Raw genomic sequence first — 25,449 nt, 5'->3', positions numbered from 1 at the left:
GATAATGGCAAAAAATGAGAAGCATGTCTTTCCTGGCCACTGTGCACTGTTATTTGTGCATTTTTCATTCACATCCCATTTGCTACCACTGACCTTAGCTGGCGCAACCTCACTGAATCTTAATGTTTCTTCTTCCTATCGGTTCCTTCTCATGTCTCTAACCCTGAGGATGGTAATTCTACCAGTTCCCCTGCATATCGTTACATTGATACTGTTTTCATTGAATTGTCTGCTGAGCCTTCCCCACCAGCTCCTCCTACTGGGAATATTTCATCTCTTTTCTTTCCCATCTCCATGTCTCAGCTCCCAAGTTCTGACACACAAAGAATTGCATGGTGCAGGAAAAGCCACTGTTAAATGATGCTTTTTCACTTGTTATGTGGCTGAGACTTTCAAATAGAATAATAGATTTAGGGATGCCCAGTAGATTTGAAACTTCGATGAGGGTTAGGCTTAAAAGGGCAAATGAGTGCCTGCACTAGTGTGTGCGCACACATACTTATGTATATATTTTACATCTTTTTCTTTTACCTCTGTTTTTGTAATTCACTAACTATATAGACCTAAAGTTTGTGTAGGAGATGAGATCTAAAAAAAGCTTCACTGTACACATAGCTCTGAAAAGTGTTGTATTTTATAGAAGGAACTATATTCTCTATAATTCATTATAATTGGCTTCAGTTTTAGAGCCCAAGCAAGCTGTAAGAAATCACCTGTTGCATGGACAGAAATAATAGTCTGCATCCTAAACATTCACATTCATGAAGGATTGTTTCAGTTTTTCCTTCTGCTTGATATCAAGGTTTTCTTTGCAAAAAAATTCAGTAAAGAAACTCCCCGAGCTAGCGAATGTCAATGAATTGTTTCGACCGCATGTTAAAATGTGAGGTCAGTGTCATCAATTGTATACAATTTAGATATATATTGTTATTCACTAAAAGTGTGTTCCCCCAAATTTTTCAAATTGATTGTTCTTCTGGAAGCTGTGGGGGAGTTTCATATCCACTGTGTCCCATGAAAAGGGGTTTGGCTGCCTCCAGTTGCAGTATCTCTCAGCAATAAAGAACCTGCTCTGGATTGGAAAGTCAGATCTGGAAAAACAAACAAACAAAAACCCCCACAAGTCCTGCCCCCCCAGCACCCCTCCCTTGGGATCTCACCACCTGAGATGGAAATTTTCTAGCCAGTGGACAAAATAATCTTTCAGAAAGCCTCTGATGGCAATGATCTTCCTTCTTGTTCTGTTTAATCGCAAAGAATGTTTTTGTGTGTAGGTCCAGCTACAACCAAATTTTATGTATGTTACAATTTATAGCATTGCAGTACTTTTAAAGATGGTATTTGCATCTGGAATAACATGCTATTCTTAAAATCTTGTAGCACCTGGACAGCGATGAGGATTCTCCTCTAGTGACGCTTTCCTTTGCCTTGTGCATACTGGGTCGAAGAGCTTTGGGAACTGCAGCTCACAATATGGCCATCAGGTAATTTTTAGGAATGCTTTTTCCTCATTTTAAAGCAAAGACCTGTTTGTCTCTTTTCACGTGAGCTGGAATCTCTGCAGAAGATTAGATCAAGGCAAAGTCTCTTTTCTCCATAAAATAATTTGTTTTCTGCCATTCCTGGACACCTTTTACTTTGGTAGTTTGCTTAATAACTAATATCAGTCTTTATTTCATAGGACAAAGCAGAATTTTGCATTGAAAGAATAGGTACCGGTGGTTATTGCTTGTGTTCTCTCATGCCTGGCCTGGTTACTGTAATGCTGGCCTCCTCTAGAAGGGGAAGAAACTGCTAACTACTCTGCCACGTACTTAGCAAAATAATAATAAACCCATAAGGGTCCTCTATTCCTCAGGGCTGTTATTCTGTGTTCCTTGTTCCTTGTGCCACTTCGTTCTGGTGACCAAGGAAAGGAGAACCTCCTATCTCTTGAGGCCACAGCTTTGTCTGTTCTCAGTCTACTTTATTCATTATTCGTTCATTGATTCAAAACACTTTTTCCTAGAAAGTCTGGTTAATTAAAATACGCTTGGTTAAGTTTTTTTCTGAATATGCTCTTCACCTTACATTTTCCTTAAGGATTCTTCCATTTTCACTAGGAGTTATGCATTGTTCGGGTTTTATAAAGTACCACTTATGCTGTTCTAAATGTTCAGCCTGAGTAATTAATTTTATAGAGAAGGCATTTTATTAATGAAATAATCTTTACTTTATTAAAGTCGAACTTCTCTCCTAATTTAAGATTTTTAGTAGCTGTATTTGAACTCCCTGTGTTCACAAGAGTTTAGTAACAGTAGAGAAGATTAGTAAATACACAGTCCTTTAAGTGATCTTGCTGTATTGGCACAAAACTGTGAGTAAAGCTAGCTAGTCCTCTGTCAACACGGGCCATGGAGAGGATTTGTTTTACTAACAAGCCAAGACAGCGTGTGCGATTTTGAATGCATTTTCTGTTAAAAGATAAAACAGTCCTTTAAATATTCATTCTAGCTTTGTTATCTGTTGAGTCATTTGTAACGTCTATCTTCCTCTTTCAGTCAGTCACAAAATGTTCATGGCCCATGCCCTATTTCTTGGTGTGCTGCTGCTTTCTGCCTTCCAAAATGGCTTTCGTCATCTCTTTTCTACTAGTCTTTGCACATGCCCTTCCTGTAGTAGTTTTCTTCTGGGTTGAATTTCCTCTCCCTTCATTTCTATGCACTCGAATTAGTGCAACGTTTAGTAAGTCATCGCTATTTCTAAAACTGCCCTGGTTTTTTGATGATCCAAATTTTAGACTTCGGGGACGTGATAGAAAAGTCGACGTGCGTTTGTGGGGTTTGTTGGTTTTTTGGGGTTTTTTTTGAGAAAAGATTAAAATGAATTTGATCTGGGGCTGCAATAGATATGTCACAGTGATACTAGAAATACATCTAAAAATACCACAAAAGCTTCCTAAAACTGTCATCACATGGTATATATTTTCCACAGGATCTTAAAATCTTCATTACAATGTTTTGGCACTAGTACAGATATAATAACAATGTCACCTATTTTTATTGGCTTACACGGTCAGTAGCTAATGGAAAGAGAGAATATTATCAGAGGCTTTCCAAAGCTTAACATGGAAAGTATGAATGTTGAGAATAATTATTTGCAAAGTTTTCTGTAAAGATTTTAATAATAATTGCAGGAGTCAGCTATACTGTGTCTTTTTCAAATCTGGAAAATTACCAATGAACCAAATCAGTTTCTCTCTTTTGGTCAGTGGACGCTCCATACTCAAAAATATGTTTCTTGGTGAGAAAAGGTCTGTAGAAGGGGAAAAAATGCAGTAGTCATATGCACTGCACAGCTCTATCCCTGTTTTTCTGAATCCGTTCTGTATAATCCTGTATCTTTCAGTCCTGATTTTCTTTTTATTAAGAAAGTGCTCCAGGGCAGTATTGAATCATTGTATTTTTTAAATGTATTTTGTGACATGAAGGGGATTAAGTGGAAGCTTCTGTCAGTATCTTTTTCAGTGCTACTTCACAAAAGCTTTCCCTAGAAAAGTTTCACTGTGAAAAACTGTGTCACTTACCCACCTGGTTAAATTACCTTTAATACATTTCAACTGCCAGAAAGATTTTTTGGGGGAAGAAAAAAGGAATCTGAGCAGCACAATTCAAGTTTTAAATTGCTACAGCTACAAAACGTGACTTCAGCTTGGGGAAATACGGTTATTCTTGTCTTAAAGAATTTATGTAGTTATTTTAATTGACAAAATGAATTTAGTAGAAATTATTAATTAAGGGGCCAGCTGGGTATGCTGACCCCTGACATCAAGACCTTTATCAACAAAAATCCCCCAAATACATTTACTTTGGCACAGAGGACAGTTCTTACCGTACTTAGCGTGTTTACTGCTTCACACAGCTCTTCACAACTCATTTAAACACTAAGAAGCAGTAAGTCAGCAAGACTCCGACAGGAATACGATTATGTGACAAGCCAGGGGGAAGGAGACTTTGTCCAACGCATGCAACGCTGCTGAGGCCAGAAGGAGATGTTCCCAAGGATTAAGTTTAGGCACTGAAGGCAGGTCTCCCTCCCCTCTCTCTCTGTTTGATGGAGATACAGCAGCTCTTACGGAGGGTAATGTAGAACGTTATTGCTCGTCCTCGCCCCCAGCTCTCGGGCTGTTGCAGGTCTGCATTCAGTCAGATGGGGGAGAACAACTCAGGTCCTCAGAAGCTGGAGGTGATGCTTCACAGTCCTTTTCCTTTAAAAGGTGTCATGATATTTTGGGGACCTTTTGGAGCCTACTGGTGCTGAAGGGGGTTTTAGTTTTCTGCAGAGTTGGTGTCAGAGCAGGCAGTCCCACCGCCAGCTGTGTGCATGAGGGGGATGCACTGCAGGTACGGCTGTTGGGAGCTGGCTCGCTTTGTAAGAGGTCAGGGCTCGTAACACACGCTCCGTCACACTCGAATGCTGGACTACAAAAACTTAGATTATTTAGATTACTTTGGTAGGCGCTGAGAAATTACCTTGAACTTCGTCTCGGGACTTCCTATTAATTCTGTCTGCGAAGCATCTTGTGTACAACATTGCTAGAGGTTTTGTGATGAGTTTGAGATGTAATGGCCAGATAGGCATTGTAGTCTTCTCTTCATGCTTATGTCTACAAAGTGTTTCAGTTATGTCCAACATTGAGCAAAGTAGCCAAGAATCTGTGCTCTGTGGTCCTGGTTTTGTTCTGGGGGGTAACTATACAAGCAGTAGGACACTTTCTCTGGACTAAGTCTAGCCCTTGCTGTGTCTTGAGGAGTGACAGCCGTCCAACTGCTGCGCAGAAGTGGTAATGCAAAGGTAATGTGACGCTGAGCTGTGCACTACAGAACTGAGATTCAAGTTTACATTGTGTATGTAAACTATCAATTTGCAGTCATTTACACATGATTTTGTCTAATCTATTAATCAGTAAATGTCACTGTAAACCAAGATTTTAAATGCTCTTATATAATGTATGTAAATAATTATTCACTGTACCTGTTCATGTAAATGTCAGTAGAAACCCAGCATTAACACTAGATTACACAATAAATGCATTCATTAAGAAGGCAGAACATTGCTATGCAAATCACTTGCTCTTTTAAACTGTCATTAGGAGGCATCCTGCACAAAATGCAATTTGAAGAATGACATGACATTATCATTCATTTATTCAAATATGAGTGATATGTTTAGGTGTGTGTTTGTAAAAAAATTACTTAATAATCCTATCAGGCCACTAGACCTACTAGTAAATAAATGTTTAGTATACATTTCAGATTTAGAAAAATGTAGGAATCTCTGAATAAAGTGTGTCTCACCAGATACTTCCAACGCTACCGTGGGTGCTCAGGTCCCCTGAGCCCTTTCTGGGCGTTGTCACTCCGGGTGGACAGAGGGTCGCTCCAAGGAACACCTCTGCCTGGAGGAACCGCTGGTGACGCTGAAGCCCAGGGAAGCAGCTGGCCCCACCTGCCCCTTCCCTCCCGGCACCTCATTGCAGTGCCCAGCGTCTGAGGGAAGGAGGTGGGGGGCATGGGACATGGCACCACCACGCTGCCGGTGATTCTGCCTTGCCCCTGGGAGCTCAAGCAGACAACGCAGCGTTACGTCTGGCAGAGCAGAGCAGAAGCAGGGGAGAAAAGTTTGACTCTTAGCTCACAACCACTGTAATCTAAAATATCAAATTTAGAAGGGCTACCATTGAAAATATTTCATTCAGGTGAGCTACAACATTCAGGGCATTACCAGCTCACAGGTATGCATGTTTCTTTATTCCTTCAACAAATCCGCAGTTAACATTGGGAAAGGTCTATAAACTGCAGACAGAGGGTAGGTCTTGGTGAGCAAAAAACCACAGATCTATCCACCAGCTCATTAGTCTTCATCCGTACTGTTTTCAGGCTTGCAGCAAATGCTTTTAGTTTCAGCTGTTGGAGCAACGTACGAGGGCAGTAGGAGGGGGTATTTGCTTTGGCTCTGTTGCCTTCCTTCTGGTATTTGTGGTGCTACTTAATCCCCTCCTTTCTGCACATTCGAGGGGCCGACAGTTCCCACGCACCTACTAGTCTTGCTCTAAAACAGCTCGTGGTTGTGACAGCAGCTTTTTGAGTTCTTAGCTCAGAGGGTTAGAAATGTTGCCAGAAATAGTAGTTATGTCTCTTCCTGATTAATGTCTTTTCTTTGGCATGTGAATTTACTTTAACTAGTTTTTAAAGTATTTTGAACAAGGCTGTAACTACAGAAGATTACTAATTGAGGTATGTTAAAACTGGACCAAGAAGGCAGCAACAACCTTGAGTCAGGCCTGAGATCAAAGCTGTTGGCTTTACAGCTTCCTTATAATCTCATTAGAGCCTTCAGGAGAGAGCATAACAATGGGAAGAATAACAGCAGCTATATCTTATGTGGATTAAGGGCTGCGTGTTACGGAAGTAATGGCTTGAGATAGTGTCACATTATAGGCAGAATGTACCCAAAAGCCTCATTACGATTGGCAGGAGAATAAAAGATGTCCATGGTTTTGTGAATGCAGCAATCTCCTCCAGGCCTCTCTGGTGGAAAATACGATAGATAAAATAATTGACTCTCAGCCTCTCGCAACTACTGCCACCACTGCTTTGCTCCTTGTAGCAGTCATATTTGTTCTGAAAAATGCTGGTTAGAGAGCTTGTTATGCAGAGGGATGAGAAATGGATGAGTCTTCCCACACAGAGCACAGTGAGAGCTGTACGTGCTTCCCTCCGCTCCCTCTGCTGATGCTCAGCTGCGGTTTGCATAGCTGTCCTAGTCCTGGCCTTGCTTTCAGCAGATGCTGCTGCTCACAGCAGCCTGTTTATAGCATGCGCCGATGCCTGTAAGACACTTTGATGTGAATGCAAACTCGTCTGCTCTGGTGTTCAAATTTGGCTCTGAGAGCCTCTAATGATGTAAAAACCAGTTCTCTCTCCTGCCCGCTCCTCCCTTCACCCCAACCAACTTTTGAGAGCAAACACAGGGAGTGTTACGCAGGGAAAAACTATACTACAGATCATCATTAGGTGCAGAGTTCAGGGTAGGGTAGGGTTTTTTTTGTTTCATCCTGGGAGGAATATTTAGATACAGAAGTGTTTTTTTCCAGGCAAGGATTCAGCTGTGTATGCTGCATGTTGTCTAGTGAGTGGGTGAGTGGAAAGGACCCTTCCTGATTTCTAGCCTTTTCAAAGGAGCTGATAGTCGCTATTTCACCACACTGGCTGCACCCACTGTTTTTTTCCCCCCCCTAACTGGTTTATTCTAAGGCTTTCCTAGCCATTAAGCAGGATTTTGGTATATTATCATTTTCTAAACTGTGGAGGTGATTGATTGAAAGTCAGTGGGGATCAAGACCTGCTCCTTGAAGATCCGAAACAACTCCCATTGAAATCAGTGCTTGAATGTTTTGAAGACCTGAATGTAAGTGCTTGTCTCAACATAGGCATGTTTTAATACATAACGTAGTACTAATAAATGCAAATCAGTTAAGAATTCACACCAGCTTCCCCGTACTCTTCATGTTCCCAGCACGACAGTAGCCCTGCCTTCCTTACTGGCCTTGGTCCCACTGATTAGTTGATTTGTATTACACGGTGCTTTTGCGGAGAAAATCGATATCCAGCTGTTCATCCGGTAACACATATATATCTTTCCATTTTAATTTCTAAAACATGCTACCCGCCAAGGGCAAAATTAGAATGTGTCTGATCTGAAGATAGGCCAAGCAGTCTCCCAGTCTCTCTTCTCCCTCTCTCGGAGAAGAGAAAAAATTTGAAAGATTTTTTTTCTTTTCCTAAAATAATTAAGAAAGCTCAATTATGTGGAAAGATTATGCGTTCTCTGGAGAAAGCCTGGGCGGTAATGAAAACCGCTGACATCTTAATGCAGCTTCTCCTCAGAGCCTTTACAATCTGAAAAAAAATCAACTGTTGTAAGAGCGAGTAAAATCTTGGCAGGTAGATGAAACCGTGTCCTTGTGGGTTTGCAAGAGATGCCGGTTTTTAACAGATGGTTTTGTTTTCCTCAATTTCGAGATCACTTCTTCAGAGCAGCATTAGGACAGTCCCGCTATCTAAGCGTGATGCACGCGGCTGTGGTGTCGTCGTGGGAAGCTCGCGATTTGGGGTGCAGATTGGAGCTGAAGGCTGGTGGTTTCCCTTCACAAAGCCCTCGTGCAACCATTTTCTAACAGCTACTCGATTTTGTACCTTTTACTTAAATCTCAGGTCCAGGCAAACCGTTGTCCAAGGTCAGGCAGAACCGGTTACGTCTAGTTTTTTGTATCGGAAAAAAGAAAGGCAGCGCGTATTTGCTTTAGGGCTCGTTGTTTCCGTATGAAATGCCTGTCGTTTGATGCATGCTCTCACCAGGTTTGCTAAGCAGTTCCTGAAACACAGTGGTGTTCTTAGTACATCTGGTTTAATGTTCACATCTGGGTTTGAGCTTCATGACAAAAGCCTCAGATTTGCTGAAAATACTTTTTACGGCTGTTTTTTTGTTTTTTTTTTTTTTAAAGTTTTACCTTGCAAGGAGGACTGCTAGGATTAACAGGGCCAATTGATAAACTTCCAAATGAGGGGACAGCTGCTGCTGCCTGCACGGGGATGGCGGAGCAGCTGGCACTTTTTTACACCGCTGGTCTCTTGGGCCCAGCCACAGAGAAGCGGCGCCCCGAGGCACACCGTGACCCAGCCACCCAGCCTTAGGACATCCTTTGCTCCAGGTGCCACACTTCGTTTCACGGCCAGTCGTTTACAGGGCAAGCAGAAGGAAAACCACCTACTTTATATGGTTTCTCGTTCGAGCGATGCGATGCGAGCCCTGCTTTATACCCGCCCCAGGAGCTCGCCCTGCGCCGGAGGACCCCGGTCGCTGCGCAGCTCAGCACGTGGCCGGTGGCTGGCAGGGGTCCGGCTTGGTGAGACGGGAATGACTTCTGGGAGTGACTGCTGCCCTTCTCTTACAGCTTGGACTCTTTTCTCTATGGGCTCCATGCACTGTTCAAAGGAGACTTTCGGATAGCAGCAAAAGATGAGTGGGTCTTTGCAGACATGGATCTATTGCATAAGGTTGTTGCCCCGGCAATCCGAATGTCTCTGAAGCTACACCAGGTAGGGTCTTTTTTTTTTTTTTTTTTTTAGTTTTTATTTTTAACTTTTACTACTGCATCTGTTTTCTTAGAGAAACACAGGAAACCTTAGAAACTGACCAAAGGAAAAAAAAAAAAAAGAAGGGGAAATGGAGTACTACTTGCCTTATTCTGAGAAACTTCCTTAACCAAAAAGGCAAAGCTTGGCATTTCTTTATTTTGCATTCCCTTGATCTTCTTTTCTGTACCCCCTAGCTGCCCATTTGAAGCCATCCATGTGGCAGAGCTTGACCCTGCATTTTTCATCAAACAAAACTTACTTGCATGGATACTGTAAAGATGGTTTCTAGATTGGAAAGAAATACGTTGATTAGACTAATTTCATTGCTAATTTATCAATCCTTTCTGAATGGCAATACACACGTAAAGCTTCCACATGTTAAAAGACACAGCTGAGAGGAGTGGTTTGAAGGGTTACTGTCAGGGCTATTTGTTTGATTATGTCAGGCTGTTTCTGACCCCATTCTGTTTTCAGTTGTAAAAATCTGGCACACGCCCATTGAAGTTGCTCCAATTTCTTCAGGTCAACCCCTGTATTGCTTGGAGATGATTTTGTTCTTGCTCTGGCCCGTTATGATTTAGTGTCATATGCTTTTATCATGCATGATATTTATAGTTGCTCTGAATGTAACTGGAGTGGAACTGCTGTGAATTAATATCGGAGAATTTGACACAAATAATTTTATGAATGTTATCGCTGGCCGTGTTGCTGTGTGACAGCTAAAGTAGTAACGCAATATTGTGATACCTGCTGATGGATTCACACTCTGTGCTTTTGTTGGTGGTTTTTTGTGAATAAAAGCAAGGGTTTCCACAAGAACTGTGGAACGCCCCAGGTAATTCTGATTTCCTCCAGCTTAGCCAAAAGCTCTGCCTCCCGTGGTAAGTGGATAAGCTGGCATTCTCCAAGTGTCTTTGTCCAGTGGAGACATGAGATCACAACAGGTTACAAGAAAACAAAAATCGTACCTATCTATATTACTGTTAAAATAATTGTTCTACCTTCCCGAAGACATGCTGTATCAAATGGCAAGTCACTTGGGGTGTCAGCTGGAAGCTGTTGGAAAAACAGGATTTTGTTTATTGTTAATAGTTTTTGTGTTTTCACAAATATACCTGACCTTTTCAGTACTTTTTCCTGTACTACCAGGACCAGTTCACTTGCCCAGATGAGTACGAGGACCCAGCAGTGTTGTATGAAGCGATCCAATCTTTTGAAGAAAAGGTGGTGATTTGTCACGAAGGGGACCCAGCCTGGCGCAGCGCTGTGCTCTCCAACAGAGAGGAGCTGCTAACCCTGAGACACGTGGTAGATGAAGGAGCAGATGAATATAAAGTTATCATGCTCCACAAAAGCTACTTGAGCTTCAAGGTTATCAAGGTACATGTACCATCTTTCTAATATTGCAGTAATTTGGGGCTGTGGTAACTAATATTATTTCCGAGTAATCTGGCCAAAAGGAAAGGTTGATTGTAGTTATTGGAGTAGGGGTCGGAGGCTAAAAGAGCTCTCACCAGCTGAATTCCATTTCGCACCCATATGTTTGTGTATCTGAAATAACATTCCAGGCTTTACCAGGGGGTAGCTGCAAAGGTTCATAAAACCTGTTGGTGCAAAGACACGAGGTGTTTGCACGCACAGCTACTGCCGTTCTACCTAGATCACGTAGTTCTGCATCTTACGTAGCGAACGTTTTCACATAATCCACGTTTTTAATGTACCTGTAGGTCAACAAGGAGTGTGTCAGAGGGCTTTGGGCTGGCCAGCAGCAGGAGCTGATTTTCTTACGCAATCGTAACCCGGAGAGAGGAAGCATCCAGAACAATAAACAGGTCTTGCGGAACTTAATTAATTCTTCATGTGATCAGCCGCTGGGATATCCAATGTATGTTTCCCCTTTAACCACCTCGTACCTTGGGACGCACAGCCAACTGAGGAACATTTGGGGGGGACCTGTGAGTTTGGACAACATTAAAAAGTGGTTCAGATCCAAATGGTTAAGGTAGGTGTTAAATTTTGGCTATGCAGATAGAGACCCTGCAGTCTCAGTTCCATTGAGTTTTCTGTTAAAAGAGAGTAATTTCATAACTGTTATCTATGAGTAAAAAACTAATTGCAAATAACTCAGAATATAAGAAAATAGCCCTACAAATATAGCAGAAAGCAAATTCATTAACTCATTCGCAGCTTTTAAGCAAAGCTTTCTACAAAGTGTTCAACGAGATTCATTACCAAATCACTTAGCACTACAGACATTTCCGTTATTCCAGGGAATTTTACTGTTTAAGCCTTGTAAATAAGGTATCTTTTCTGTAACTCAGTGACATGTCAGAACATGAGTAAGTGTGTTGGTGTGTTATGGTGGGTTATGCTCCAAAGCTTTAGCTTGACCGTGACAGATGATAATCCCCAAGTCATTGTTCTTGACCAAAACACATCTAAAAATGGACTTACCGTCCACCAAAACTGCCTGACTTCCCCTGGGTATGCACGCTAAGTATCTGACGCATTCTGTCTCTCATTCCTACACGCACTTTTCATACAGCAATAACTCGTTCTTGTCTCATTCCCTCCACCTGCCCTGTTGTCACTGTGGCCAAGGAGAGGCAGGGGACCATGGAGAGGCTGTGGGACCCAGCTTGCGTGCTAAGGCCTATGCAAAAAAGCCAAGATTAAATCTAGTGGCTTAGTATGCTAGTTTCCCACTATGCACCCCATTCCTCTTCTTTGCTACTTGGTTACCTCATGCAAAAGTTGATCCTCAGAGACCCGAGGATCATTAGATAAAGAGTCCTAAGGTCTTGCAGGGCCACCTAAGGCAGGCTAGGAAAGATCTGGTTTGTGTCATATGCAATTTTGTTCCAGGTAAGCTTACCACATCATCATCTTTGTCATCTCATACAATGTCAAAAGACCTGCAGCGGTATGAGAGTGTACAATTACACATTTTGAGGGCACCTAACATTGGTGGCACAAATTTGCATGCATAATAAATGGCTGACCATGTGTGTGTTCCTGCGAACAGAATGCGGAAGGACTGCCATGCAGCTCACCACGAGAGAGGCAACGGTGAAGAGGCGGACAGTGGAGGGGGGTCTGCGTCTAGCAGCAATTCTGCAGGCAATTCCAGCCAGAGCAGTAGCTCCCAGCCTACCAGAGATGGAACCCCTCAGCTGCAAGCTTCATCTCAAGAGGTCCACCAGCGTGCAGGTATTTGCAGAATTTACTTGGCTTTTTCTGCAGTCTTCTCCTGAGGGGCCGCGTAGGCAGATGCTTTTGGGGTGTGCTCATATCTAGTGGAAAATTAATTTTAGAGAGCTTTGTCTTTCCTAATGACCAAGGAGATGGCTTCCTGATATTGTTCAGAGTATTTATTGGGAGGGTATAAGATAAATGTGATTCACCAAAGGTTCCACTGTGAAACTCCTTTATGTGTAACTTTTGGACTAGGAGGTTTAGGGAACATGGTGGCGCTGGATTAATGGTTGGACTTGATGATCTTGAAGGTCCTTTCCAACCTTAGTGATCCTCTGATTCTGTGCCACTAACAATGCCAGATGAGAAATGCAGATGGGAGTGAGCCTACATGTGCGATGCAGGGAGCCTGTACCGCAGTGAACCTGTGCTTATTGTTGACTGGGAACAGCAGAAGTGAAAGCATGCAAAAATCTTAATTATCTTGGAAGGACCATGATGATTTATTTAAGGAATTGGTCTGGCTGTTCATCAGGGCATGTGGAGAACAAAGAGGAAATAACTTCTTACGTCTATACAGCAGTTACCAGGAGAAAATTAAATGTTGCCAATCATTCTGTCAACTAACAGCTGAGCCCTTCTCATATTAAATTATGAATTCAAAAGTACTTTAGACATAGTCACCAGGTAGAACTACTGGCCCTCACATTAGAAATACACGTTAAGTTTGGCAGTAGGTCACTGTGAGACCTATCACTGTGGGATCAGGACTTGTAAAGCCAATTAACTGAACCTTTCAACAAGTTGTGGTATTACTGTATAAATTAAAGCAGAGAACTAGAGGGGTGTGACACTTGTTTGCTTCCCGTTAGATCATTTTGACCTATCATTAAAGATAATGGACAGGACTGGAGAAAATCTTGCCCCGAATATAAATCATGTTGTAAGAATAAAATAACTGCTGTTTTTAATTGAGCCTAGCGTTAGAGGAATCCCCATGTGCATACTCATAACTTGACACTGCAGTAATCAGAATGGCAAACTTAATTGTAAAATAATGATCCTGAGCATGCCATACAAGAATGAAAATTAATTGAGTTGTTTAAAAGAACGTATTGGGTGCCCAGAAAACCACAATCAAGAGAGAAGGTCACACTTAGTTAAGAAAAGCAACCTGGCTTTGAGGTAAAATGACGGAATGCACAACAAATGCAAGGAAGTGGAAAATAGCAAATGCAAATCAGTGTTCAGTCCTGAGAGGCCGTTGATAAGAGAAGGAGAATAAAACAAGGAGAAGATTCTGGCTAGCACTGCTAGGACAAAACATGATTCAGTACTTAAAGGGGGCTTACAAGAAAGATGGGGACAGGCTTTTTAGCAGGGCCTGTTGCGATAGGACGAGGGGTCATGGATTCAGACTAAAAGAGGGCAGATTTAGACTACATATAAGGAAGAAGATTTTCACAATGCCCAGGCTGCCCAGAGAGGTGGCAGACACCCTGACCCTGGAAACATTCCAGGTCAGGTTGGACGGGGCTCTGAGCAACCTGATCTAGTTGAAGATGTCCCTGCTTACTGCAGGGAGGTTGGACTAGATGACCTTCAAAGGTCCCTTCCAACCCAAACAATTCTGTGATTCTATGAAAGTGGGTTTGTGGCTCTTTGCTTTTAATACTCTTTAAAAATAAAAGAAATCCTAACTGTGGTCTTGATCCATCACAATATAGAAAGGCAGAGTTGACAATATGTAGAAATGAGAAAAAAAATGTCTGGTTTGTATTGGGAAAAACGCAGATGATCTATTTCTATGATCTGATCATGAAGTAGTTCCTTCCATCCTAACAGCTACAAAGAACATGAAAGAGTGGCTATGGAAGCTATATGCTTAATTGAGCAAATCCAAATGACTCTCGTTCAAGAAGGTTTTTAAGAGAGCTGGTTAAAAAGTAAGTTCTGTTTGATCTTCAGTGTCAGGACACTAAGGCAATGTTCTTGCCAGAACACTGGAAAGAGGACTGGGAAGGAGCTTGTGCTATGCCTGTTGTTAAAAAAGCAGAATGAATAGGGTGACCTGGGTAATGCATGTCTGTCAGTCTGACTTTGGTTCAGGACACTGCTGGCCTACCACACAGAGTCCTAGTGCCCTAAGAAGGACATTTTTAATTTGGAAGGAGTTCAAAGAAGAGCCAAAAAATGATTAAAGATCTGGGAAATACATCCTGTAATGAAAGATTAAGAGCTTTCAAACAATTTATATTGTAAAAGATGGTTTGATCATAGTCTGCAAGTACTTACCTGGGCAACAAGAGGTGACCAAAGGCAGTTGATTTGAGCAGACTTGGATATAACAAAGCTAAACAAATTCAGCTTTGAAATCAAGTGCACATTTTTAACAGTGAGAGTAAATAAACAGTGAAACAAGTGACTAAGGGTTAAGATGGATTCTCCATGACTGCAGATACTGGATGCATTTCTTAAAAATAATCGTAGTAATTAATAATACCATACAGGAATTAATTCCAGGGACTTCTGTGGCCCATGCTATATAGCACAGCAGACTAAATGATCACAGCAATCCCTTCTAGACTCATAATCTAGGAATCAAGTGCATTTAATGTTTTCATATTTCATATTTCATTTTGCAGCCTGGTGCCACTGAGTCTGCAAAATGCAATGAAAGTCCTATATAAAAGTGAAACCGAAATCGGGAGCGTTGGAAACGTATGGGGTTCTCCCCCAAAGTGTCCTTATTTCCTGATGCAGTTTATAGAACAGCCTTTGTTTCCCAAGTGTTTTCAAGGACAGAGTTATTTATGTGTAGACGCGGGTGGTCTCCTGTGCAATGCTCTAACCACTGCATTTGGGATGAATATAGAATACTTTTGGACAGGGGTCAGCTTGGCAGTTTAAATCACAAACAGATGTTTGGCCACGTTAGCCCCTGCACAAACTAACACACCACAGCCCCTCTGTTCTTCATTCCAGTCCGTTCTTTTTATTTAAAAAGGGTAACAGATTAAAATAACCATCAGATGTAGAAACCAAAGCATTTAAACGAAACCCTGGTGCTTGAAGAACCTGAATCCCCATGGAGGCCAGTCGTGCGCGCGGCCGCCGGTGCGGCGGGCAGGCCTGACCCCCATCACCGTGCGTGCCCTCCCTGTAGCTCACGTCTGAAGTGCAGAGGACACCGGTACCGTGGCACCCAGGAGCCGCGTGGGTCTGTCCCATTGCTCTCAGACCTTGGGACTCTGATTACAGAGAACACTGCTTTGCATGCCATCTTAGGAAAAATTTTTTTTTTTTTATTGTTTGGAGTATAGAAGTGGAACTAAAGATACATTCTAAGTGGGGTGCCAAAGTGACTGGTGCTTGCCAAACCAGCTAGGTTTCAGTCCAGCTAAAGAGCTCCTGTTAGGTTGTGGCCCAGCTCTTGACATCTGACTCAGTGCCAAGTTACCTAAATTCTCTTTGCTTCAGCATCTGAAAAACGGGGCAAATGATACCAGCGTCTGGAAAGCAGGTCTGTGGATGTAAAACAGTGTGTTTCAGCTATAGAATGTACAGTTTGGATATTAAATTCTGCATTACTGGAACCCTCATGAATTCAGCAAACAGTCATGTTTCTAGAAGATAGCGTGAGATTTAATTCCTTTATGCCTGCAAAATTTCAATATCTGGAGGAGTTTCGGTGCTTCCCTTCCATCCGTAGTTCGTGTATTGGGGAAAAAACAGGGCAAAAAAAAATCACCAACAGCCTGGAAACTCCTGCCAGCAAAACTTGTTTCTGCGCTGATGGCTCTCAACAGGTTTTCTGGCATCAACTCTACCCCACAGTTATGGCTAGGAAACCAAAACGCCAGCTTATGTTAATGTTTGGAGTTTCCTGGAAAGCAAAAAAGCCAAGCAGGCACTCGCGTGACCGGGTATTTGCTGCGTAAGCCCGGGTTAGAGCCTATCTGCAGAAACAGTAAGCTCTTCCTGGGCCCACTGCATGCCATTTGCAGGGTGCCTGGGTGCAAGCAGATATCTGGTAGGTTCACAGCCCAATAAGTTGATTTATTTTTCATTCTATGCCTATTTAAATACACAAGCATAAGAAATACAGAAATTATTTGTTTGGATGATATAAGGTGTTGATATCGATGTTAAAAATGGGGCTATATATGTACAGGAAGATAGAAGTTGTCTAGGCACATCAGAGTAGCTCATCTAATCTACTCTCTGTATCCAACAGTGGCTGCATTGAGATGCTTCACAGAATGGGGCAAGAGCCTTATGTGGGTCTCATTCGCACCTCCGGTAGACTACCCTAACCAGAGGTGTTCACATCTTTTCAGTCTGTGATATACTGTAAACATCACTCTTGGAATTCAGATATAGTTTAATACTAGTCTTAAAAGCTGTCTTGTTGCTTGAATGGTGTAGTCTTCCACTTGGTTGAATTCTCAAATTCTCTTTCCCCATATGCAGGAATAATTCTTTTTAATGTACTTACAGGTTTTTGGTTTTATTTTTGCATTTAATTATACCAAGCCTTTTAAGGTGGATATTCAACATCCCCTATGTTAGGGTCATTGTCAAAGGGGAGTGGAGTTAGAGCATCACTGTGCTCAATCATTCACTGGGCAGGTTAAAATGTAGGTGGCAAAATAAGTGTGAGCCTGTGATTAGAGTACTTGCCTTGGGGTGTCTTCTCATTTTCCTCTCTCTTGACTCAGTGCTGAACCGCTGGAGCTGTTCTGACCAAAAGCCAGAACCCTTGTAGTGGCGAACACAGAAAGGTTCATAGGTTTAGAAACTTGTTATTTCTGTTATTCTTGGGATTCTTATGCTGATAAAACCAGAAGTAAGATGCCAATAGTAATATGTACACACGGGACACTGTCGATAGCATCGAGTTCATCAGGATGCCACTTACTTAAATATATTAATCTTTCTTTTAAAGGCAGGAGAAAACCCAGGAGTCAGTCTGTCCAGGCACACACTGCTTTAAACCAAAGGCCCCCTGCTTCAAGTCACTCTGGACCAATAGCAGAAAGCCGCCAGCCTTTCATCCAAACATCTACATCTGCCCATGAAATTACCCAAAGGCTTTCCAGTAGTCAGCTGTCATTCCACAACTCGACAACATCTGTGTTTTCCCAGTCCCCTGCTGTTCCGGTTGCTGGCCAGCTGACTGTGCAGGACCGAGCTGCAGCAATGCTCAGGTCCAGTCTGGCCTCTTCCACCAGCTCAACTCTCAGCCTGCTGTTCGGCAAGAGAAGTTTTTCAAGTGCTTTGGTAATTTCTGGGCTCTCGGCTGCAGACGGAGGGAACACCAGTGACACTCAGTCATCCAGCAGTATGAATATCGCCATGGGCCCATCTGCTAGAGCGGCAAGCCAAGCAGCTCGGGTAAGGCTGAAGCCAAACCAGCAGTACTACGGGTGAGCTACTGTACTGCTCTCCTGTCAGGTTCTTGAACTGTCCTCACCACCGTTTGGTTTCTTCCTTCTCACTGGTCAGAGAACAGTCTTTTCCAAAACAATGTCAGGATTTTGGTATTTGGTTTGGATTTTGCTGCATCACAATGAAAATGAGACTGTTTAATATTAGGGTGTATGTGAGAGTGATGTATTTACAAGTAATTAATTGACAGGCTGGCTGTTAAGAAGCAGACACCTGAAACTGCAAAGTGGGGCAAAGTCCTTCTTCCTTTCACTCAGACCAGGGACTTAGATTTTCTGCAGCCCAGGTGATGACTACCATTGTAAGGGAGGTGGTGGAGTCACCATCACTGGAAGTGTTCAAAAAACATGCAGCTGTGGCGCTTCAGGATATGGTTTAGTGGGCATGGTGGTGTTGGGTTGATGGTTGGACTTGATGATCTTAAAGGTCTTTTCCAACCTTAATGATTTTGTGATTCTGTGTAAGCAGACTAAATAGCTCCTTCCTTGCTTGCTTACACAGGACTCAATTATTTGTACAAAGAGGAATGATTCCCACTGAACGGTGCGCTTGTTCTGACCATTCCCTCCCTCTGACCAGAAATTCAATCCAGGACCTGAAGACATTGTTGCTGAAAGGGTTAGTCGAAGGAAGTCTGTAGGAAGTATTTCCCAAAGGAAACCTGCATGCCTTGTGATTCAGCATTTTCTAACAGCAAAACAGTACACACAAAGAACTTCCAGCCCTCTTCCCAGTTCTATTCCCATCTTCCCTGGAACACTCTAATACACATAGTGGTGTCATTGTTTTATTGTCTACTTAAGTATATTTATTTAACTTTGGTTGCCATCATTTGCTTTCCTGAATTTTGAAACTTTCACCTTAGCACTACAGAGCAGTAACATGAGAAGATGGACTAGAGATAAAGGGCGAGCAACTAGAGGTTGAGTGACAACATAATTAAGACAGACTTTTGCATTTGGCCTATCAAAATGGAAACCAAATTGGCAACAGGGGAAGACTGGATATGGAAAGTCCAAAACACTCTTCTGCTACTGTCATTCTGAAGTGTGTTTAACTTCCCTAATTTTCAAAGAATTCTCCAAACCTCAAGTGAAGAAAGCTCTGTGTGTATTTTGCTCTCAACCCAAAAATACCATGTATGGTATAGTTCCCTGGAGCTTCATGGAAGTTGACTGAACATTACTCATCTGGGTCCAGTCCTGCTTTATTACTCTAATGAGCATTAATAGTATTTCTACACGTACAGCTGAACATGTCAGATGGCATAATTCCAACTGTCAAGAGTTTGTAGCTTAACTTGCAAGAACTCAGCCAGTCTGGTGGTAGGATTCACTTTGTCTAACTTTAAGCCATCTAAAATTTGGGCATGAAGTCTCAGTAGATTGTTGGTGTGGCCTCTGTACTCAGCGGAGAGGACAATCCACTTCATCCTTACAGCTGTCAGGAAGAAATCTTCCCCTGGGACACTTGTATCTCTCTGCCAAGCATTGACAGCCAGATGATACACTAAGACTACATGGTTAAATTTAGATGAGGTGAGTCTTGGCCAAAGTAACTGCTCAGAGTGCCCATGCCTATTTGACTGAAAGCAGTAAGGAGGAAGTGTTTTATTTCAACCTTAACACAGCACAGTTCTGGAAAGCTTTTATACTAATGGACTCCTTACAATGGGGTGACACTGCGCATAACACTTTCAGACCGATAATTGCATTCCAGTTTTGATCAAAAGGTTTCTTTGTAACTTGGATTTAAAATCTGGTGTATAAAGCAAGCCCCAGAGCAACCCAATTTAACTTCTTAGAAGTCAGCCCTGCTTGGAGCAGCGCTTTGGACTGGATGACCTCCAGAAGTCCTTTTCAATCCAAATTATTTTGCAGCTCCCTATACATGTATAGCTGCAGTACTAAACCTCTAGCTCCTGGTCTGGTTTTCTTTCCAAATTTATGCATTACACAAGGTGTGACAAGTACCTCTTCAGAAGTCCCTTGTGAATTATGCATGCTAAGAATCCCATGCAGTTTCACAGAATGACATTCCTAAATCAAATTTTTAACTTTTTTCACCTGTCACTTCAAAAAATAGCTGAAGTGTTACTTAGAAATTTCCTAAACTAGTTGACTTTTTCTTTCTTTCTTTCTTTCCAGCAACTCCCAGAGACCTGTGAAGCAACCGCTGCTACAGAACCTAGAATGCGGCATGAGGCAGGTCTGGCCCATGCCATACTCATGAGTCAGAACCTGGAGTGCAGAAGGGCCAGCCAAGAAGATATGGCCCTGGAAGACACCGCTTCTCAGCAAAGCCTGTCTGAGGAGCAGTAAGGAGTATTCCTAGCACAAGGGCCATGCGCTTCTTAGAATTAAATAAAGACAGAGTTAGGTCAGGTAGCTGCACATGGGTTTAGGTTCTTTCAAATGTAACAAGCAGCCTCCAAATGTTTATTTTTCTAACTTATACACAAGAATACTCCAGGGAAGATGTTCTTTGGCTAAAGGCCTTGGCATGGGTAGGGGTGGGAAAGTGTCCTAAAAAACACACAGTGCCACTTCATCTCAGGTTCTTTTAAATCCTAGAACTAATACAAGCAGTTTAACATTCCTTCCCCTGGAACAGTTGGAATCATGGATGAATACAGTGGGAAATATTAATACAACTCAGTGAAAAGCACACAAGACATCTCTTTCCTGCCATAACTACACAGCTGATTGCATGCAAAGTAATTGGCATTTGATATATAACATATAGCAAAAGGCAACTTTGAGCAGAAGCAATGAATACATAAAAGGACAGTACAACAGGTATTGTAACATTAGAGCTAAATCTGGTGGGATTTTTTCCCTAATAAATCTGTTTTATTTTTCTTTAACATGTTATGCAGGTGGCAATTCTGAATAGCAACATAGAATCACAGATTGATATCCTGCATGCAGCTCTATTGAAATAGTGTGACTGACCCATGCTACAAGGATTAACAAAAGTCAAGTGTGAGAAAAGAACGTCTCCAGTGCATGGAAAGCCTTCAAAAATGTATGGTGCACCGTACTTGCAAAGGCGGCAGCTTTGCATAATAGCTGCTCTTAGGTATTATCTCATGCTCCTGTTTGGTTTACAGCAGTGTTTCTCAAATTCCAGGCAACAGCCCCATTGGCAGTTGCAAAAGGGCCCAGGGGAGTCTTCCTCAAGGACAGGAAAGTGCAAAGCAGGCTGTAATTATTGTCTGGAAGTGTTAGTACTAGGAAGGGAACAGCTAAATGCCTTTAATTGCTGGACACAGCTCAGTGTCCATAAAGGCTTGTAACCAGTAATTACAGAGCATTCTGATTTCCCTCCCCCAGAGAAACTAAACTGCTGCCAATTTAATAGTTGCATAAAGACAGATGATGCAAAAAGGTATGTCACACCTTCACAAACTTTGAGAAACACTGATTTACAGGAATGCATGACTACTTTGGAAGCCAAAAGGTTACAACAAATCCTTCCTCTACTATAGCATCTAAACACACACGTGTGTTCTCCTCATTCTTTTTTTTTAATTAAAAAAATTGCAGCTCTCAGTGTCTTGCTCGGCCTCTTTACTATAACTACCATAGATTGTTTCTAATTCTCAACACAATGATGTGCAACCAGGCTCTCTTGTCCCAATTAACAAGAAAGATTGAACAAGAGATGCTGTAGCTAAGTCTTATTACTGTTAGGCGATACACAGTTGCGTTCTGAGCTTCCTACTGTGCCACACTTAAGATTATAAGTAATAGAACTAAATAACACCTTGTGAAAATAAAATGATCCAACTATGTTTTGTTTTGTGTGGCAGCAGTTTTTGGGTTTTCTTTTTTTATTTGGAATTGTTTTCACTTGCTTTCTGCCTTACAAAGTTGAGGAATCTATGTTTTTCTTTCACTTCAGATCTTGATGAATTGATTATTTCTAAAGCTCAGCACAACCTAGGCAAAATTCTGATCATGTTCGCAAGGGCAAAAGCAGAGTATTCACGTACAGCCCCCGGAGACACACAGTCATCAGTGCAGTTTAGGCCCTGCATCCAGGTGTGATATAAAAGAGGAAATTGAATTCAGCTGCTCCCTTCTGACCATTTCTGGCAGATCATACCTTTCCTCCCACCACCCTGCTCATGAAGTGCTTCATTACAAATGAAGGATGGAGGTTATACAGGAGGGCTCTTACAGCCGCCAGCCCCGTTTCTGCCTTGGGGCCTTCTGCATGGCAGTCTACTAAGATAAACCATCACTGCTTTGTCTTCCTAAACCCTGCCTTGTGTGGAGGCAGGGCAAACAGGTGGCTGTGGAAAGCACTAAAAACTTTTCCATATTCCATTAGCCTCACTTAGGCCTCCAGTTTTCACATCTTTAAGTTTGAATTAATTTCCACCAAAAGTAACTCACTCCAGTAGTCCCAATCAACCTAAATTATTCTCTGTCTCCAACCCAAGCATATTAAACCAGATGGGTAAACAGCTGCACAAATCCTTCCAGCAGCAAGCCACTGTATCCGCTTAGCACAGACTGAGGCCCAGCAACACCACCTTCCCCCAGCACCACGTCTTCTGTAACAGACTCCACCACCTCCATGGCCTCTGGGTACTGCACCCTAAGATAATGCAGCTGCCTCACAGTTCCTGACTCAGTTCAAGCCACAGGCCCCTGGAGCAAAACTCCTTGGGGACAGCAGTGTGCTGTGAAGCCCAGCCTACTGCTGCACAGGGTGGCTGCCAGAAAAGCCATGTCCTAACTAACTCGAATCCTTTGTTGAGGCACAGCATACAAGCAGTGCAGAGCAGGAGTCAAGGTAAGATTGAAAAATCAGTTCCTTTTCATGGCCATGTCTTAACAGTTTATTTTGCCTTAAAGTTGTTGAAAGTATAGTAGGTTGAAAAAGTGACCATTAACAGTAACAAGGACAAAAAGTAAATCCAAGATGACAGCACAAGCTCTCCCAACAATACATTTCTCCATAATTTTGGGGATGGTCTGTTGTTATTAATAAGACTACTGCTTATGCAGTGTTTTTAAATATGGGCCAATCCTACAGAATAATCAGACATAATGGTTAGAAATGAAACCTGGAACTAGGTATACAGTTGTATGGGTTAAACACATCTTAGACTGCCCCCCATGTCTGCATGAGGTAGAGATAGATAGACCTGATTACTCTCTACATGACAGAAGACTCACTTAAGGCTCTGATGCACACAAAGCTAACAAATCCGAAGCTTTACACAAGGCCTAATTTCAACAGGCAAGCTGTTCAGAACAGCTCTGCATAGCACCAAAAGGCACCTGAGTCCATAGGAATGCTATTCTCAGCACCAGCACCTACAGACACACAAAGGCTTTAAGCCATACTTTCATTCCTGAAAGACCTAAGCAGCTTGATACTTAACCTCACACACGAGGTGCTTCACAGCTGTAAGATGGAAGTACCTGTGACACCTTAGGAACCCCACTTGGTGGCCAGTTTAGGGCTCTGAATGAAAAGCAAAGGCAACTTTCACTGCTTTTAAGTCAGCTGCAGCACTGATGGTAAATTTCACAATCTTCACAAGTAACACTGTTAAGACTTGCCCTAGGCAAGATACCAGATCTCCTACCCCAGCTGTGATGCAGGAAGGATAACCACCACCACCACATAGGTACCTTTTATACGCAGTTCCATTTTGTCTTGGTTTTGAAGATTCAGGTGCTATGCTTGAATTTTTCTGGAGCTGCAGAGGGCAAGGCTGAAGGCAGAAGCCTGCCCAATGCACATTCAGCCAGCCCAGAACCTTCTTGTTTCTACAGCCTGAAAGCAGTGACACTCCTGGCTTGCTAGCAAGCTGAATGTCCCCTTTGAGGAAATCCAGCATTCAATCCACAGGAGCATTTGGTACCTGCAGTTCTTTCATAGAAATGTCAGAGGCCTTATCTGCCTCCCCCCACCTTAACCCCAGACAACATCACCACTGCTGAAAAGAAACACTGGGAGTGATTTTTATCCACACTGGCTCAGTGTGGCCCTCGCAACCAGAGAGCAGAGAGGAACACATACAGTACAGCAGGCTGCAGGAAGGAGGATAATGAGTGTATGGTAAAGCACAGACACACTACAGCTCATGCATTAAATGTGGGATACTTACCCCCCTCCCGTTTTGTTTTCTTAAATTTTCCTTTCACTAACAGACTCTTGTTTACATCATACAGTAAGAGCCATGTGCTACACTCCTAAGGGTGAAACATGGCCTGAAGAACTGGTAAAAAAGACTTTTAGTAACATTTTACCAAAGCCAGCCACAGACTGATGAACTGCTCACATCCAGCCTGGCCGCTTCCCACCACAGCAAGCTAGTAGGAAACGGTGATAGGCACAGTGTACAAAGTTTGCTTCCGTTCATCCAAAAATACCAGAGGTCCTTGCTGTTCCCTCCATTTTGAAGTGTCATACAAACTTCCTCTGTGTGAGGAGCTGGAGTTCTTGTTGAAAAGCCTCACCTCACTGCCATCAACAGAAAATCTTGGCATTCATTGCATTTAAGACAAATGTTGACAAAAAGGACTTATCAGTGTCTTTTCTCCCTCAACAAGATGACCAGATACTCTCAATATCTCTGAGTGACATTCTGAAACTATTAAGTTCTTAGGAGTCTCTGCGATGTCATTCACAGCTTTTTTGAAAAGCTATTTATTAGAATAAAGCAAGAAATGTCATCTGCATTTGGCTCCAACCCACCAACTGACTGCTCTTCTCTTGCTGGAGAATTTAAGTTAAAGATTAGCTGAATTTTGTGCAGCTCATTTTAGAAGATTAGAATTACCAGTTAAATTCCCCAGCATGTAATAATCATCCTCTCATCAATGCATATTTTTTAACTACCCAATTATTGCCATATTTAGATTACTCTCTGGATTGGGAGCTGGTATTTAATTACAATGTTTCAATAGTGCTTGTACATCCTTAAATCTGCAACACAGACATATTACAATTAACGTTGCAGTAGGTCCAGTGTTAAAGATTCACCTCTCTCATTCAGCCTTCTCAGAGTTTTACAAGTCAAAAATTGTTTAATACATGATAAATAATGCAGGCCCTGTTTATTCCATGCTGTGCGCAATTTTATGTTGGAATTACAAGCCTCTCTGCCAAAAACATCCTTGATTCTTGGGCTTCAAGAGAGTAATTGGTACCTCATATTCTCCCCTTTTTTGCACCAATTAAAACCTGCAGGTGCACTAATGTTGTCATCTGGAATCTCGCTGGTACATCAGAGGTTATTTTCACCAAATGTGTGCTATTAGTAAAATCAGCCCATCAGGGGAATTGTGAATGCTCTGTTTGTTGTTACAGTGCTCTCAAGGCCTTCCAAATATTTTACTAGTGCAAGACCAGACAATAAATTTTTACCTCTAAAGTAAACACAAGGTATCATAAAAACTACGTTCAGTTGGAAAGGTTACTTTCTCACTCACTCGATGTATATTTGAAGCAGGTGAATCATTTCTTCGGGACTGTCTCAGATTTAAAGGCCAGACATGACTGTTACGGTCATCTAGGATCTCCTGCTGAACAGAGACCACAAAAATTCTCTTTATTTCACTTGAAAAGCACTCTAGCTCAGATGGAAGATGGGCTT

The 25,449-nt window shown here is 42.2% G+C and overlaps 1 protein-coding gene across 1 annotated transcript in view; it reads left to right on the top strand.

Annotated features, from left to right (window-relative positions):
• The window catches only part of PCNX2 (pecanex 2), a 157,438-nt gene extending 137,085 nt beyond the window's left edge, over window positions 1–20,353 (top strand). Inside the window, exons 28-34 of the mRNA XM_081998404.1 lie at window positions 1,381–1,484; window positions 8,996–9,140; window positions 10,329–10,559; window positions 10,907–11,181; window positions 12,205–12,389; window positions 17,323–17,771; window positions 19,973–20,353. Coding sequence (XP_081854530.1) covers window positions 1,381–1,484; window positions 8,996–9,140; window positions 10,329–10,559; window positions 10,907–11,181; window positions 12,205–12,389; window positions 17,323–17,771; window positions 19,973–20,146 — 1,563 coding nt within the window. The 3' untranslated portion in view covers window positions 20,147–20,353. The remainder of the gene's footprint in view (window positions 1–1,380; window positions 1,485–8,995; window positions 9,141–10,328; window positions 10,560–10,906; window positions 11,182–12,204; window positions 12,390–17,322; window positions 17,772–19,972) is intronic.
• The last annotated feature ends 5,096 nt before the right edge of the window (window positions 20,354–25,449 follow it).

The sequence above is a fragment of the Phaethon aethereus genome (genome assembly GCF_964289735.1).
Source record: "Phaethon aethereus genome assembly, chromosome: 3".
In the NCBI taxonomy this organism is placed as follows: Eukaryota; Metazoa; Chordata; class Aves; order Phaethontiformes; family Phaethontidae; genus Phaethon; species Phaethon aethereus.
The sequence above is the reverse complement of the archived record's forward strand: the minus strand, read 5'-3'. Positions and strand labels throughout refer to the sequence as shown.